General features: G+C 42.9%; 1 protein-coding gene across 1 annotated transcript; it reads left to right on the top strand.

Annotated features, from left to right (window-relative positions):
* Positions 1–209: 209 nt before the first annotated feature.
* Positions 210–17,676, top strand: LOC123661478 (uncharacterized oxidoreductase YjmC-like). The gene is made up of 9 exons (XM_045596432.1): positions 210–418; positions 4,380–4,541; positions 5,877–6,065; positions 7,739–7,854; positions 14,997–15,095; positions 15,253–15,339; positions 15,764–15,872; positions 16,571–16,728; positions 17,460–17,676. Exons 2-9 carry the CDS (start codon positions 4,391–4,393, stop codon positions 17,622–17,624), a joined length of 1,074 nt encoding a protein of 357 aa, XP_045452388.1. The 5' UTR covers positions 210–418; positions 4,380–4,390; the 3' UTR covers positions 17,625–17,676.
* Positions 17,677–18,330: the final 654 nt, after the last annotated feature.

The following is an 18,330-nucleotide window of genomic DNA, read 5'->3' as shown; positions in this document are numbered from 1 at the left end:
GTAGTAATTATTTTTTGCTAAGATAAGAAAATACCTGTATAAAATTGACATCTACAAAAGTTGTGACTAATAAAATTAAAGCATTAAATAATAATATAAAATTAAAATAATTTGTAGCTTAGACTATCGTTCAATGTACTATTCTTATAAAAAAGTTTATGTTATAAAATAAACATTACACGGTCATACAAGTGTATTTAAATATCATTCACCTTGTTGAGCTTGTTGTTTAATTGTATTCTCTAACGTCTGTCGTACAGTTCTGCGGCTCTGCGCCCACTCGACCAAATACCAGTCTGCGACACCGCGCCCATCGAGGCATACGACGTATTTTCCTCCTCGAAGCATTATTTGTTTAATGTCCATATTATCTGTATTTGTTTACGAACCATAGTGTTGTTATTTTGGTAACTAATTGGTAAGTTTTTCCTTTCTTATGGTTGATATATGAATATAATTTGTTCGATATTTAGAAATAAAGACAACATATTAATTATTATATACTTGTGTATGAATTATGAAAAACATGTTTGTTCAATCCTTAATTTATTGAAGGTCAGAATTATTAGAGATTTTTATACATACACACCTATAAAATATGTAAATCTTATGCAAATGAATTACTATAATATATATCTACGTGTTCTTTTTAATTCAATATTATGTAATGTTTTCTATTAAAACGTTTATATTGTCTCAATTTAAAGTTACTTGCACTATTTAAAAATCTGGTTTCACAACAATAACGAAGAAATATGTTATTACCCGGCTTGTGTTAATCTTTACCTATTAGGTAAAAATTTTATTTTTCAGATCGTTATATATTTTTGTAATTTTTTCTAAATATATTTTTGTCTTAAGGAAATAAAAACTGCACTGAACCTTGAATAAAAAAATAAATAAAAATCGGTCACACATTTCATAATTGTGTTTGCACGCAAACGAAAAAAAAAACCGACTTCAATTACATCGACGAGTAATACAACGTAGATCGACGAAAAAATAGTCAAGTAACTACGCGTTATCAAAGATTACTCAAAAAGTAGTTACCAGAACTTGATAAAATTTAAATGTGACCACATGATAAACATCCGCTTTCGATAAAATGAAAAATTATCAAAATCGGTACAACCAGTAAAAAGTTATTGCGGATTTTCGAGAGTTTCCCTCGATTTCTCTGGGATCCCATCATCAGATCCTGGTTTCCTTATCATGGTACCAAACCAGGGATATCTCCTTTCCAACAAAAAAAGAAATATCAAAATCGGTACATCCAGTAGAAAGTTATGCGGTATAATACAACGTAGGTCGACGAAAAAAGCGTCAAGTAAAAACGCATTATTAGATATAACTCGAAAACTAGTTGTTAGATCTCAAATAAATTTAAATGGAACCAATTGGCACACATCACCTTTCGATTAAAAAAAAATGTCGAAATCGGTCCACACGGTCAAAAGTTCTGATGTAACATACATTAAAAAATATACATATAGTCGAATTGAGAACCTCCTCCTTTTTTGGAAGTCGGTTAAAAAGTTCATTATCAGATTCGCATTCAGCCTATAACAACCCACTTAGGCGTAGGCACCTAGCTCCATCTAGGAGAAGGATTGGAGCTTAATCCATCACGCAGCTCCATTGCGGGTTCGTCGATATGTACTATGAGTAACGATCGCTATCGGGTTGTTGGAGCGACTTCATCCATACCGGCAGCAAATAATTTTAACTCTCTCTTCTACTAGTCCTTCACAGGTATTTATTTATGATAACACAACCAGGACCGACGGCTTAACGTTCTCTCCGAGGCGCGACGGGGAGACAAGGACAGATATCCAAACCCGAAAAGAAGGTTTTGAACAAATACAAATATCCAGCTGGAGCGGGAATAGAACTCGCAAACAGTCTGTGTATTATTTATTTATTTATTTTTAGACGAATACTCGCGCCATTACACGCTACACCACATTTATCAGATTATCACCACATTTATTTTGTTCGACTAGATAGTACATACTTGTTTTCTAACGTTTACGTGGATTTCACTTGTTATAATGAAACAACTTTTTTGGATTTTATCGCGGTTATACGTAATTACATCGCGGACGACTCCTCCCGTGACTATGGTTGCTGTAAAGTATTCGAAAGGTCAGGCATGTAAAAACCAAATAAACCGCAATAAAATCCGAAAAAGTTGTTTCATTTTAATGAGTCATTAGGTTTTTTATAAATCGATTTTTTTTTTTTAAATACATAGACAAGCGCTTGACTGCGATCTCACCTGATGGCAAGTGAAGATGCAGCCTAAGGTGGTGCGCGCTTGCCTAGAAGATGCCTATTCACTCTTGATTTAAAGATACCCAAGTTATACTTCGTTGGAAATGTAATTAGTATATAATTGTATAGAATTTTAAACAAAAAAAGTCACTCATTCACAACGGTGCATAGAAACCTCGAAGAAATCGACATACCATGAGGGTACATGTACATGAGGTACACTCAGAAGCCTAGAAGATGTCATTACAAAGAACAAAATATTATAACTGTTACTTGAAAACGAAAAAAAAAAGACTTATATTTAATTAGACAAGTAATACAACGTAGATGTCGAAGATTTTACCGATAAAATACGTATTATTAGTGATCGAAAAAAGAATTATCAAAATCGGAAAAAACAAATAAAAGTTAAAAAAAAATACAGTCCAATTGAGAATATCTTTTTTATTAAGAAGGTTTAAAATATCATAAAAGTATAACTCTCTTAAATCAAAGTACGTATACATTGCTGTTTGTTTATTTTAGACTAGCTATGCCCGCGACTTCGTCCGTGTGGAATTTAACAAAAAGTTATTTTTCAGCTCGCAGTTATAAATAAATTTCTAAAATAAAAGTAGCCAAAGCTCCTTATTACGTCAGCTATCTACCAGTGAAAGTCCCGTCAAAATCGGTCCAGCCGTTTCAGAGATTAGCCGAAACAAACAGACAGACCGACAGACAGACAAAAATTGTAAAAAATATAATTTTGATATATGTACCGTGTAAACATCCATATGCATTTAGTAAAAAGCGGTTATTTTAATATTACAAAAAGATACTCAAATTTTATTTATATGTATAGATTACTACTATTACTAGTCGGATCACTTCTCGGATTCAACAAATACAAATATGTTTATCAAAAGTAGGTTTTAAAAAAAGATATATAAACAATAATAATAGAATGAAAACAAAATGCGCAAAAGGCTTAAAAAGCGATCTCAGCCAGACAATCTTTGAGCAATTAATTCTATATTTTATTTTTAAGTTTAAATATTGGAACTGTGAAAGAAACTTTACGAAAGAAGTGCAGTACTTCTCAGCTACTTTTGTAGAAAATAATATTTAAATGAGACTATTTCAGTAAACTCTTTTTTCGTATTTAATACGTAAAATACCGCTTTTTTTCGTATTTAATACGTAAAATACCGCTTTCGAACTTCGATAAATATGTTAAATAGTAATTAAAATAAACATTACGTACAGATAAAGGGCAGACTGTAAAATAATAATAAAAAATACATTGAACTGTCAGTAATCAATAAACGTGGATAACGCAGTTAATGTATTTAGTTTTATTGCAATTATACCATTTATACGATATGTACATTAATTACACGCTCATCGTCTGCCGATGTATTTGTGCAATTATTCTGAATTTTCTTAAAAAAAAATATTATAAAATAAATTTTTGATTCCCGACGTTTCGGATACTTTACAGCAACCATGGTCACGGGAGGACTTCCGTCATCATTGTTAAATGAATTTTCTTAAAAAAAAATATTATAAAATAAATTTTTGATTCCCGACGTTTCGGATACTTTACAGCAACCATGGTCACGGGAGGACTTCCGTGACCATGGTTGCTGTAAAGTATCCGAAACGTCGGGAATCAAAAGTTAACAATAAACCGCGATAAAATCCGAAAAAAGTGTTTTATTAAATGAGTAAAATTCGCGTAAACATTAGAAAACAATATTATAAAATAAAGTTTCAACACCAATCCTAGTATTCAAGATTCTTTTAAAACGTAATATTTTTAAATTTTTTATTTAAGTTTTTTAATACAACAACACACGATCGTCTGTAACAAGCAACGTTAATAGATGTGATGGTGTGTACAACAGGTATCAACTGACTGATAGACCTAAATTTTTTCGATAAATGTTCAAATAAATAAATATATAACAGAACCAACTTGACTCGAGGCGGTAATCGAACCCTTTACTACACCTGGGGTAAAAAAGCAGGGTGCACAACTGCACACTGTGCCATCGGGGTTGGCAATAGAAAGCCACGAGTGTAAAAAGTTGTATACTTAATATAATTTTCGTAATATATTCTAGTTCCTACTACAATGGGCAAAGTTGCAACAGCAGAAGCTCTTCGCTTCATGACAGATTGCTTAAAAGCAGTCGGTGCTACGGCGAGTGCAGCTCAGCAGCAAGCTGAGCTGTTGATAGAAGCTGATAGAGTGGGACACCCGAGCCATGGACTTAATCGACTAGGTAAGTGCGTTATATAAAAATATTCCATAATACCGACTTTGTGTTGAGTTCTAGCAAAAGATAGGAAAAATCGCAGCTTCGATTCACACGGCAAAATTTGTATTTGTTTTTAGGTCTGGTTCTTAATGGATCTCTGAGCTGTGTGCCGGCGGCTGATAGGTGATAGCTACTCTAGCATGGTAGTAGATCGACGTTAAAATTATATAATTTATTTAAGGATAACCAGTAGATACAACTCTGAGTACATATAATATATACAGGTTTCCATCGTTAAAAAATAAATTACAGTGCGTAGATTTTCAAGGTAGCGACAACAATTACTATGTCAGCTTTAGGAAAAACGAATAAAATCTACTGTAATCTAAATCTAGTAATAAAAGTTAGACCATACATACCAAATTAACTCTAAAAACACTGACAATAACAAAAACAATTAATTTTAATGAAAAACTTAAAAAACCTTACTTATCCATATTATAATATATTATTATAAATTTTTTTAAAATATGCTTAAGCTTCAAAATTTTAAGTGCAAATAAAATAAAATAATAAAAGTTTATGCCTATAAGATTCAGACTTGATAGAAAGAAATACGATACTGACAAGACTGATAATGGCTTTACGACAACGACGCGTACGCACCGTTACATAAATACGCAAAGATTACTCATTATATCTTTAACAAATTTTAAAAGGAAATACAAGACATACATCAGCTTTCGATTAAATCAAGAATCATCAAAATCGGTATACCCAGTGAAAAGTCATGTGATATAATACAAACGTAGATCGACGAAAAAATAGTCAAGCAAATACGCATTATCATTACATAGTATCAAACAAAATTGCTTCCCGCTGTCTGTATGCTTAGATCTTTAAAACTACGCAACGGATTTTGATGCGGTTTTCTTTAGTAAATAGAATGATTCCAGAGGAGGTTTATATGTATAATACATGCATAATATAATAGAGGAACGTTGATAGTTTTTTCACACGTGCGAAGTCTGGCGCGTCGTTAGTTAGGTATAATATAACTTGAAAAGTACATGTTAGATCTACATTAAATTTAAATGGGACCACATTTTACGTACTACCTTTCGATTAAAAAAAGAATCATCGAAATCGGTCCGAAAAAAATACAGACGAATTGAGAAACTCCTTTTTTTGGAAGAGGGCTAAAAAGTGCGAAGTCGCATCTACATACGTCTTGTGTTGTTTACCATCGAGCTCAAAATGTAATGGCTTGCTAATTCTATTCCTAGCCTAATCCTATGTCAAATATTTGTGTTTTTCATATAAACAATAAAATATAATCTGTCTTATAAATGTTTTCAGAAATGTACGTGAATGACATTTTGTCTGGAGCATGTAAGCCAAACAATCAACCAAAGATTTTAAAAGAAAACGCATCAACGGCGTGGGTGGACGCCAACGGTGTCCTAGGAGCGACTTCCAGTCATTTCGCGATGGATATAGCTATAAACAAAGCTAAACAAACCGGAGTTGGATGGGTTACTGTAAAAGGTTAGCTATATTAGTGTTTTGACATTAAGTAATATTTCTATGTATAATTATAAAAAGAAACCTATTTAGCTATATCAGTCGGCTATTAGGTTGCTTACCGTAGGAACAGACGGTCGTGTGTGTATGTTATATAATATTTATTTATATTTATTATTTATTAGCTTTGAAAAAAAATTGCTACTCATGGTCATAATAGTAGTTTATGCAACTGTCATATAATGAAGGGTATTAAAACACGAGTGTGAGTTTAATAATGAGTGTGAGTGAATTTTGAAAGTTAATGTTAATTATTGATCCAGCAGCTGTAGCGGTCGCGGGGCAAGCAGTAGAGCTCGTAGACGGAGTCGGAATAAGTTATTATATTCTTTTTCATATAATTTTCTAGATTTTTCTGGCAAAAGATTGTGAGTTAATTTTGTTGCCAATTCTAGAATATCCGGAGGCGTACAAATATCATCGTCGCTATCCATTTTTAACTTTTAATTTATTAAATTAAATTCACGCGTACGTGTAATGTCACAGTGATTTTGCCGCCATTAAAATCTAACCAATGAGAGCGCAGCTGCGCGCATGCGCGCGATGTTATAATGAGATTTTACGATATCGATGTGGATATTATACCATCATGTGAAATTGCTTAAATTGAGTGTTTTGTTGTCTGCGCTATAACAGTAGTAATTATAAGTCAAGTATTGGAAACATAAGTAGAATGTTACAACATTAGTGTAGATAAAATACTTTATATTATGTGAAATGGCCGAGAGAAAGTAGTTCAAAATGCTATATATCTTAAATCGATCAAAACCTTTGGTAATGAAAATAGTTTTTATCTTATTTTATCTCTCTCTTCCCCCCCCCCCCCACCTCCACGCCCATTACACTATCGTAAGTTTTTGGTACGAAATATTTACAATTTCAAGTTTAATGACATAAACAAAGAAAGATGCAAATATGAGATAATCATTAATTTGCCTATGTATTAACAATATATAGATTGAGCAGAATTAGTTTTATCAAAATATTAAAAAACAAAAAGTGAAATGAATTCCTTATTAGAAAAACTCAAAAGACCTTCTTTACAATCAATATTTATGTAGTATTTTATAATCTTTTTATAAATTCTTAGATAATTCTTCAATAAATCGCAACAACTCAATTATTATATAGTGTAGTATCGTATAGTACATATTAAACTAAAAAAAACCTTAAGTGTATATGTATATATATATATACATAATATAATAACTAAAAAATATTATTAAAAGGAGTCCCTTTAGGCAAGGTTCCGAAGATACTGGCAGCGTTCCCCCTTTGAATAGCTAGACTTATTCTTTGTCCGAAGTAGCTGCCAGCTCTTCGGTCTCCTGTGACGTCGAATAACTTTTTTGCTATTTCCTTAAAAAGTGTTATAGCACTAGGACCCCACGGACCAAGGGTCTCGACACCGAATGGGACAAAATTATAATCGGAGCCTAGACCCCTGTATTTGTCTGCTTTTGTTTTTTCAGCCGCTTCACAAGCCGCACCAGCTCTGTTGTTGGTTCCATGTAGATGGTAAGGGGCCAGCGAGTCTGAACAGGTTGCATCCCATACCAGCACCCGGCCCATCTTCCATGGAATCAAATTTTTATAAATTACTTTCTTAATATTCAAACAATCATACTGCCTATTAGGTTCGAATCATAACGGTATGGCAGGCTATTGGTCCAAGAAAGCTGCAGACAAGGGTCTGATTGGTATGGCATTCACGAACACTTCTCCGCTACTGGCCCCGACTAGAAGTAAAAAGGTAAGAAATTATTAATCTTGCTATAAATGCAAATAATCCCTTGTTATAAATGCAATGCATGTTTGTAAGGAAGAATAGATGTAACGCGCTTCAGTCTGTAATATCCTACTGCTGGGTATAGGCCTCTTTTCCCGTGTAGAAGAAGGATAAGAGCTTAATCCACCACTCTTATCCTATCATCGCTATCAGTCGTACATGATAACAACCGTGACCGACGGCTTAACGTGCTCTCCGAGGCACGGTGGGGAGACCGACAAGGACTGCACAAACACCCAGACCATGGCAAACATCTGTATGACCAATACAAATGTTTGTATGTGCCACAAACCAGTGCTATGACCGTTGCACTAACGCGTCGTTGTGATAGATGAAGATGTAAGATTTTATGCTAAAAAATGGGCATTTTTGGCATAAAAGAGAATCTTTTTAATAAGATTTTAACAAACATAATGATAAAAAGTAGTATGACGCTATATAAACAACAACGTAACGCAAATAATTTATTTGGAGTTATCGCTATGCATCATCATCTGTGTCATTGTTGTAAGAGGCGTGATCAAACGTCATTGGCTAAAAAAGATTTAAAAAATAGTATGATAATATAGCGCTGAATTATTATTAGACGCCGCGTTGGCGCAACGGTTACAGCCATGGATTGTACCTGTTGCGCTGACGGTTGCGGGTTCGATACCCGCACATGACAAACATTTGTATTGGCCATACAGATGCTTGCCGTGGTCTGGGTGTTTGTGCAGTCCTTGTGGGCCTCCCCTCCGTGCCTCGGAGAGCACGTTAAGCCGTCGGTCCCGGTTGTTATATCACGTACACTTGATAGCGATCGTTACTCATAGTAGGGAATATATATTTTTTTTTTTTTTTTTGATATCGCAGGGTAACCCATTTACGGGTGATATCCAGGATGCCCGGGTAGGCATTCCTAGACCGTATGTCGGCTTAGCACTTGGGGGTGCACTACCGACCAAAACCCCTGCGGGAGCCTTCAGCCGCTTTAATTGGAGGGTCCCGGATCTGCAGGCAACAGGATCCCTCCAGCGACAGGCTGGCCTCGGCGAAAAGACCAGACTTCTCCTCCATGGGACTATCCGGCTCACCTCTGAACAATCCCGACGACGCCATGTCTAGCAGGAGCGGGTTCCCATCCCGGCCCGACATGGGCACAGGGGCGTTACTGGAAACGCATTAAGTAGCGCCTCCTACGCACCCCCGTTCGTCGCCTGCGGACGGAGGCCTCGTCGGCGGCCCCCTCCCTCATCCGCTCGTCGTTCTCCTTCTGGGACATTACTGTCTCGCAGAAGGAGACCATCGCCTTCCAGGACTCGTCGTCGCCGAGCATCGCGGTGAAAACGCTCGGCAGTGACAAGTCCCCTCCGAGGACTGTCGTCAGATCGCGACGTAGCGCCGCCCATCTCGGGCACACCTCGAGGGTGTGCTGGGCAGAGTCCACCGCCGCGCCACAATCGTGACATTCAGTCGTCGGCTCCCTTTGGGCCGTCCGACACAAGTATTTACCAAAGCAGCCGTGCCCGGTGAGAACCTGCGTCAGACGGAAGGTGAGGGGTTTGCGCTTACGGCGCATCCACCGCTCAAGGACCGGGCGCAAGGCAGCCGTTACGCGTGTGCCATACGGCTGCTCCGCCAGGTCCTCCCCCCACCTCCGCATTAGTGCTTCTTGCCCCATCCGGCGCACCCGTAGGATCCCGTCCAACGTGGGGTTCTCACCGAGAGCCCTCCTACCCGAGACGTATGAGTAGGTCTCGGCAAGGACCTCCGCCACGAGTTCCCACGGGGGATCGCCGGCTAGAGCAGTAGCTGCAGCCCACGATACCGTACGGTACCCCCGGATCACCCTCACCGCGATGATCCTCTGCGCAGACCGCAGCGCGGCCTTATTCCTCGCAGTGAGGCGATCCGCCCAAACCGGGGCGCCGTACGTCGCCATACTCCGGCAGACTCCGGAATATAGCTGCCTGCAGGCGGCGCTGGGTCCTCCGAGGTTCGGGAGGAGTCTGCCCAGTGCACTCGCCACCTTCACGACCTTCGGTCCCACCACAGCGAAGTGTGGGCCGAAGGTCCACCCTCCGTCAAGGATGAGCCCCAGATATTTGATTTGGGAGCTCATCCTGACCCTCCCCTCTCCGATCTGCAGGGTAGCCCCCGGTGGGGGTCCCTTACGTCCGGTCCCGCGGAAGAGGAGGGCTTCGGTCTTGTCAATTCTGACCCGAAGCCCCAAGCTCTTTATGCGGCTGATCACGAGGTCGAGTCCGACCTCGGCCAGCCGCGCCGCCTCCTTGTAGTCTCGTCCCCGAGAGTAAACGAGGGTGTCATCCGCGTAGCAGATGACACCCATCCCGGGGAGGAGACGGCCTCGCAGGACCCAGTCGTAACCAATGTCCCACAAGATCGGGCCCAGCACCGATCCTTGCGGGACACCACATCCGACTCGCCGCCACTCCACGGACCCCGACCGATTCTCGAGGCCTACTCTCCGATCGGAGAGGTACGCCTCCAACAGCCTCCCTAGATACGGGGGCACTCCGAAGAATTTCAGTGCCTCCCGTATCACTGCGTGCGGGAGGCTGTTGAAGGCGTTCGCGATGTCCAACGACACCGCGACCACCACCTCCCTCCCATGTTCCGCCTCACCCGTCACCGCCCGCAGGCGTTTGAGGGCATCGATTGTCGACCGGCGTGCTCGAAACCCGAATTGAGATTCTGATAGTCCGGGTCCCGAGCCTTCCTCCAGGTGCTGAACGAGCCGGGAACCCACTATTCTCTCCAAGAGTTTCCCAGCTTCGTTCAGCAACACCACCGGTCGCACCGACGAAGCCGAGTCCGGGGTCCGCCCTGCCTTAGGAAGTAGGCAGAGCCGACCCTCCTTCCATGCCCCCGGGAACTGACCAGACCGCAGGCAGCGGTCAAAAAGTTCCCGGAGGCTGTTGCCGAGGTGCCCGAGAGCGATCGCAAGTACTCTCCCGTGCACCCCGTCTGGACCCGGCGCCCTCTTCTTACTCCGAAGGCGGGACAACGCCGCCTCCATTTCAGCCTCTGTGACGGGTGGGGGAATACCCTCCTCCTCGTCCGGCGTCTGCCGAGCCATCCTGGGGGGCACGATGCCGTCGGGTTCGTCGGGAAAGAGTTCCCCGACGATCCTCCCGAGTTGCTCCGGCTGGAGCGTTTCGCTGATGGGGGCCGAGTGGGCACGGAGCTTGTTTCGCGCCCAATTATACGGTCGGCCCCAGGGGTCTCTCTCCAGACCCCCAACTAGCTCCAGCCAGGCCTCTTCCTTGGCTCGGCATATGGCCTGCTGCAGGATCTTCCTTTTCTCCACGTAGATCCTGCGCAGCCTGTCGTCCCTGTCCACGTCCTGGGGGCGTCTCCGCCTACTCCGAGTATATTGCCTCCTGGCCCCGTTGCAGGCGGCCCGGAGACCGGCTATCTCGGCCGACCACCAGTAGAGCGCCCGCCGCAGGGGTGGACGCTTCGCTAGTGGCATGGCCGCTCTGCAGACAGCAGTAAATGCGTCGCAGAGCCGGTTAGCCGCCTCATCCAGCCCAAACTCCCTAAGCGGCGGAAGACTCCAGCGGCCGACGATTGCGGCCTCCTCAGCCAGTTCCCGGTTGAGCTTGGAGAGTGCCCAACGCGGAAACTGACTACGCCCACTGGACGACGTTGATGACGACAACGCCGGACGTACGGGAGCTGGAGACACCTCGAACCTTATATATCGATGGTCCGAGAGAGTCTCCACCTCCGTCTCCACCCTCCACCCCTCCACTCTGCGTGCGATGGCCGGCGTGGCGAACGTGACGTCAACCACGGAACCTCCCGACCAACGCACGCACGTCTGGACTGCCCCAACATTGAGCAGGGACAGTCCGGCAGCAAGAGCCCACTCCTCCACCTCCCTCCCTTTTGGGTTCGTAACCGGGTTACCCCAAGCCGTGGACTTGGCGTTGAGGTCGCCGGCTACGAACACATGAAGTGGAGCTAGCTGCCCCACCAGCGGCCCCAGAACGTCGAGAAACCGTTCCAGAGCCGCCAGGTCACGGTTCGGGGAGAAATAGACTCCGACGAAAGCCACCCCTCCCCGAACCGCCGCCACATACCCGTGGCCCCTCGCCTTGACGATGAGGGGGGGTCCGGCTCCAGGCCTCACCACGATCGCCACCAAGCCCTCGGTGTCTCCCGCCCATTGTGGGCAAAGAGGCACGGCATATGGCTCGGCAACGATCCCGACGTCAACACACCACTCCGCCATGGACTGCAGGAAAAGGTCCTGGGCCCCAGCGGAGTGGTTGACGTTCGCCTGGAGGACGCTGAGATGCCCGGGCATTATTCATTCATCTCAGCATCTGCCGACACCACGCGGTTCCCCCCTTGGGATATTTGCGGGGGGAACTTCCCACGAGTTGATGGGGGCTTACACGCTATGCCCCCCATCACGTGGCCCGCTGGCCTACCAGCGTCCGCGCACACCGCGCAACGAGCGGCGGCCGAGCACCCGGCGGCTTTGTGGCCAGCCTGACCGCAGCGATAGCACAGTGTGCTGCGGTCAGTGCCAGCTGGGCACGTGGCACCAACGTGCCCTAGTCCCAGGCAGCGGAAACAGTGCCTAGGACGTGCCTGCAGAAGGTGGATGACTCCCCTGCTCCACCCCACCGCTATGCTCCCGGCCTGCAGCAGTTTTTTCCCTGCCACCGCCGGGAGCTCAATGTGGGCTGTCCCCGAGCCTATTTGTCCTACGCGGATATTTCTCACGTGGACTTGCCCCGGGGAACAGCCCCCCTCCTTCGCCACCACGGTAGCCAGGCGCTCCGCAGTGACAGCGTCGCTCAGGCCAGAGATTCTTATCTCCGCCGTCTTCTCAGGCCTGAGCACCTCCGCCTCCTCAGCCAAGGCCTCCTTTAGCCGAGCGGCGAGGGCATCGGCTTTCTCCCCGCTCGTGGAGCCGGGCACCTCGATGAGGCGCGCCCCGGTCGCCGATTGGCGGATCCGGAGCGGGCCGATTCCCATCTCCTCGAGGTTGATACTGCCCTCGGCCTTGAGCAATATCGACCCGTATGTGGCCCCCCTGGCTACTGCCTTCGGCCGTAACTTTACTATTACGGCCGCTGAGCGGGGGAGCGCCAGCTTAGGCTTTGGGGCCTCCTTCTTGGCGGGCGGCGTTGACGCCGCCGTTTTTTTGGTCGCTGGGTTATTCGCCAGCGGCACTGAATCCGTCCGTTTTTTCGCCGCCGTTTTGCGACGGACGACTTCCGTCCAGCTAGTCGACGGTTCCTCCTGGGGTTTCGCCCCCTCTCCTTCCTTCCCTTGAAGGGTAGCATCCTTTGAGGAGGAGGGACCGTACGCGGTCCATTCCACCTCCTTAACCGTTCCCTTCCCCTTACCCTTTCCCTTCCCCTTTCCTTTTCTCGATGCTTTGGGGATGGTGGGGAGTTCCTCCGAGTTTAATTGCGCACCCGCTCTTGCGCTAGAGGCCGCCGTCATTTTGTCCTTGTCCGCACCGGAGGCCCTCGTGGCTCGCGCCAGCGTCTGCTGTCCCCAGTCCTTGCGGGGCCGCAAGGAGGGGCAGCCGGGAGCTGAAGAGCCGCCATGCGGTCGTCCACAATGTTGCCGACCATAACAGCTATGTCCTGCATTAAGTCGGCAGGCTCCTTTACACTCGTGGATTCAGCCACCTTTTTGCGGCTGTCCTCGAACTCCCGCCTGTAAGCCCGCACCTCCTCACGGCTCAGTTCCAGCTCCCGATTGAGCCGACAGATGTCCGCCTTCAGTCTTCGGACTTCGTCCGCCTCGTTGCGGACCACTAAGGACTCCAGCACGTCCCTAATGGCGCCGACGGCCCTTCTAATTTTGGCGGCATAACCCCCCTTCAGGTTGACCGACTTCCCAGTCAGGCCGAGGATTAAATTGAGGTTGGCCTCAGAAGCCACCCTCAGTTCCTCGGCCCCCCGGTTCTCGACATCGTCCAACTCGATAGGGGTCTCCTCCATGTGACCCCCCACCACCTTCTCCTTCCTGTATACTCTCTTGAGGAGAGACGCCTCGAACTCGTTCTCCCGGTCTTTCTCCACACGCTCTCTCAGAGCTGCTCTGGCGCCCGTAAGTGTGGGTGCCTTGCCCCTCTTGGCCGCTGGCCGGGACCTAGCCCCCACGCTCGCTCCCATCTCTATCTCCGTGCCGGAGTTTTCTGAGCCTCCCGAGTAAAGGCGCTTTCGCCCCAGCTCCGACTCAGACAACGAGGTGATGGAGATGTCCTCCAAGACCTCGATATCTCCTTGCGGCTGGCCCTGAGAAGGGCCTTTGGGTTGGCCCTGAGAAGGGCCTTTGGGTTGGCCCTGAGTAGGGCCGTTGGGTTGGCCCTGAGAAGGGCCGTTGGGTTGGCCCTGAGAAGGGCCGTTGGGTTGGCCCTGAGAAGGGCCCTTGGCAACTCCACCTCTGCTCTCGCGTAGAGGAAGCATCGTTTCAAAATCGTATTCACACGGATAGAACAAACTACAGCCAAGTACAGCTTACAGCGTTCAGTCACCTGCCTGCCACCTGCGTTACCGGGGTCAGGACAGGGTCCAGGGGAGACGACGAGGACGTAGCTATAAACACTTGGGGACTCCCCCATAGTAGGGAATATATCCACCAACACGCATTGGAGCAGCGTGGTGGATTAAGCTCTGATCCTTCTCCTACATGGGGACAGAGGCCTATGCCCAGTAGTGGGATATTACAGGCTGTAGCGTATTATTATTCATCTATAATCTACGAGTATGTATTATATTTTTAAGTAAGTAAAAACATACTGCATACAAATTACGTGTTCAATGTTGTTTTTCATAAGGTAAGCAGTTGCTAAGTATTGTATGGAAGGAACTTTGTGCTGTAGCGCGAAACCTGCTTTTTCAAACACAGTAACCGCGCAAAGTAAAGATTCTATGCGTATAGCGTTCAAGAATCGTAATCGTGATAATAATTACAAAAAACTTACTATCAAAAACTAACCATTATTGAAAAAAAAAAAAATGGAAGTAACAACAAAAGTTAATACACAGTATTGTCTTCTTTAATAATATTTTCTTTCTTTGATTTTAAATTATAATATTTAATAATTTGGTTGTATTCTTTTTCAGTCAGCATTAGGAACTAATCCTATATCAGTAGTAGCGCCAGGATCAGACAATGAAACGTTTTACTTGGATATGGCGACCACAGCTGTTGCCGTCGGTAAGGTAAGGAATTTTACATTTTTTTCCATAAACTAACTATATAGTATGGCTTAAAATACTATGAACATTCAAACATACCTATTTGCTTGTAATATTCTATATATGACAAGCAAATAGGTTTTAATTTTTTCAAAGTAGATTTTCAATTGGTTTTTTACAGATTGAAATGCAAATGAGGAAAGGCGAAAAACTACCAAAAGGTTGGGCGCAAGATCCCGACGGAAAAGAGACGCAAGATGCTGAACTCGTATGTAGATTTGTCATCATTTAAGAATTTCAATTAATGTTAGAAGTAAAACCTCTTTACGCACGCTTAACTTGGGTGAGTAAGTTGGTGAATGCGTGATGAGAGCATTACGAAAAGTGTGATCGGGCGAGGCGAACGGAGCAAGAGAGAGGTGCGAGAACACATTTTCTTTCTCTCATCGCAAGTTACGTTTCTTATATCTAAGACACAGTGCAGGCCTATTGTGTAGGCCTATTATTATATTTATTTATCTATTATTGCTTAAGAAGTTTTATTTCTTTCATTAGTTACTTAATTGTTGACAAAAACGAAAAACTTACTAGAAAGAAGAAATAACGTTACGCAACGTTTAAACGTTGTGCAACTTTTTAAGGAACATTTTGTTTTTATTTTCGACCCAGTATAAAATATTGATACTTTTTAGGCTTACAAGACAAGTTCCTTAATGCCACTCGGCGGAGGAGAAGAAACATCGGGTTATAAGGGATATGGATTAGCGGCAATGGTAGAAATCTTTTGTGGGATATCTTCAGGTAATATAATCATAACATTATTTTTAAATACTATATCACCATATTATATAATATAAAGTAAATAATATACCTACTAACTAACCATAACTACTAGGGACACCATATTTATATAATTATTATTTTATGCGGCATTACATATTCTTTTATTTAGTATTTATTTCATAATGCTAGGCTAGGTACTTTTGAAGATATTGAAGATTTCCTAACCTAACCTTTTCTTTGCGGCCCTGTTTATGTCACTTAATAATACCGTAGCATTTTCCTCGAGAAAGAATTTTTGTAATCACTCCGGTATCTTTTAGGTTTTTCCGTTACAAACAAACAACAAATGAAATCTTTCATCTTTTTAATTAATATATTTTGATCATGCTTACTCATAATTATTTCGAAACATATTTTGTTACGATTTCATCTACGTATGTGTTGATAGAGATGCACGAAAATCCAAAAAGAAAAAGAAAACAGAAGGCGCTGTGCCAGGCGCTTGTCCACCCAAAAGATGTTATTCGAAAATTAATTTAAATTTTTAGGAACTGTCTATCTTAACAAAATTATTGATAACAGATATATGGGGCAGTTATAATATGATTAATGTTTAAAACCATATTTCTTAATGTAGCACATACCTAACTTTCAATTTGTACCACAACGCTGCTACTATTACCCACAGTGGATTTTTTATAACTTTTCATTGTCAGGTTCAAACTACGGGCATAAAATTCGCTCGTGGTCCCATAGTGGGGAAGGTCCAGCTAACTTGGGCCAATGTTTCGTTGCTATTGATCCGGAGAACTTCGCCCCAGGTTTTGGAGACAGATTGACTGATTGTATGAGACATTGGAGACAGTTAGAACCCGTACGTACTTTGGGACTTCCGAATAGTGTTTGAAAGGTTTATTGAATGAGACTTTAAAATGAACTAATGAATTTCAGAAAACACATAAGCCGTTTTTTTTTAAGTCAAACTTCGTTAAGTGCACGAGGGTAAAAGTTTTACGGATGAAACGTGCAACGTTTTGATGAAACGACAACATTTTTGTCGAACAGTTAATGTTGATTTTGGTAGGTAGAGCCACCTAACGGTCACCAACCCGCCTGCCCAGCGTGGTGACTATGGGTAAAGCACACAAGTTCACGCCATTTTTGGTGCGAACTTGTGGAGACCTGTGTCCAACAGTGGACTATATTAGGCTGGAGTGAGAGCCACCTAGCGTGTACTATTGAAATTACAAAGGTTCTTACATTAATATAGATAGTACACAGTAGTAGTTACATTGCAAATTAACTAGATGGTGCTGGAACGGAAACCTAAAGCTTTAGATTTATATAAATATAAACGAGACTTAAAAATTAGTTTGCCAAAGAAGTATCACTTCTGACATGTGTATTTTATGTGCACTCACTTTTTTTTCGACAGCTGAACATGTCCTTCGAAAAGGGCTTTCTAATCGCTAAGTCTCTTTCACTTTAATTTCGAATGACTTAAAAACATCGTTTATTACTTCAAAAATTTAATATAAACGAAATATATAATAATAATAATAAAGTATCAAAATTATTAACATTTTTTTTGTTTTGTCTTTACAGACGGATAATAATCTACCAGTACTAGCACCTGGTGACAAGGAAAAAAAAGCTGCACGAATTACAGATGAAAACGGAACTGTTTCATATGTCAAGCAACAGCTGGATTCAAGCGCTGCACTCGCTGAAAAGTTATCGGTTAAACCTATGAATATTGTAAATTACTAAAAACGTGTATACAAAGTTTGATAAATAAGTATTAAATATATTTGTGTATGTATACCAACAGTCATTTATGAAAATAATGTAGATTAAAATGATTTTGAGTTTTGATGAAGTTTGTATTATTTTATTTGATAAGCCATTGACTTCTTCAAAATAAAGTATACTGAAATAACACGTGGTTCAATGAGTCCCGAGACTAAGTACTAAAAAAAGGTCTTTTTTATAAAATTAATTTTTATTCATCAACATAGTCTCCTCCAAGAGCGATACAGTCCCTCCAACGCTTTTCTAACTTTTCTATCCCATGTGTGTAGAACGATTTGTCTTTGGCTTCAAAATAAGCCTCCGTTGCTGCGATAACTTCACTATTTGAGTCAAATTTCTTACCCTGAAGCATTTTTTTGAGGTCTGCAAACAGCCAGTAATCGCTGGGGGCCAAGTCTGGCGAATAAGGGGGATGAGGAAGCAATTCGAAGCACAATTCGTTAATTTTGGCCATCGTTATCACGGACTTGTGACAAGGCGCGTTGTCCTGGTGAAACACCACTTTCTTTTTGTTCATGTGAGGCCGTTTATCCGCAATTTCGAACTTCAATTGCCCCAATAAGCACATGTAATAGTCACTATTTATATTTTGCCCCTTTTCAAGGTAGTCGATGAAAAAGTATTCCATGCGCATCCCAAAATATAGACGCCATAACCTTACCGG

The sequence above is a fragment of the Melitaea cinxia genome, chromosome 17, assembly GCF_905220565.1.
Source record: "Melitaea cinxia chromosome 17, ilMelCinx1.1, whole genome shotgun sequence".
Taxonomy (NCBI): domain Eukaryota; kingdom Metazoa; phylum Arthropoda; class Insecta; order Lepidoptera; family Nymphalidae; genus Melitaea; species Melitaea cinxia.
This window is presented reverse-complemented; position numbering and strand designations above follow the sequence as displayed.

What these genes read in the sequence shown, in the direction of transcription:
- LOC123661478 (XM_045596432.1), top strand. Translation starts at nt 4,391, where the DNA reads ATGGGCAAAGTTGCAACAGCAGAAGCTCTTCGCTTCATGACAGATTGC. An exon ending in CCATGGACTTAATCGACTAG is followed by an intron (nt 4,542 to 5,876) that starts GTAAGTGCGTTA and finishes AAATGTTTTCAG; the next exon opens with AAATGTACGTGAATGACATT. An exon ending in ATTGGAGACAGTTAGAACCC is followed by an intron (nt 16,729 to 17,459) that starts GTACGTACTTTG and finishes TTGTCTTTACAG; the next exon opens with ACGGATAATAATCTACCAGT.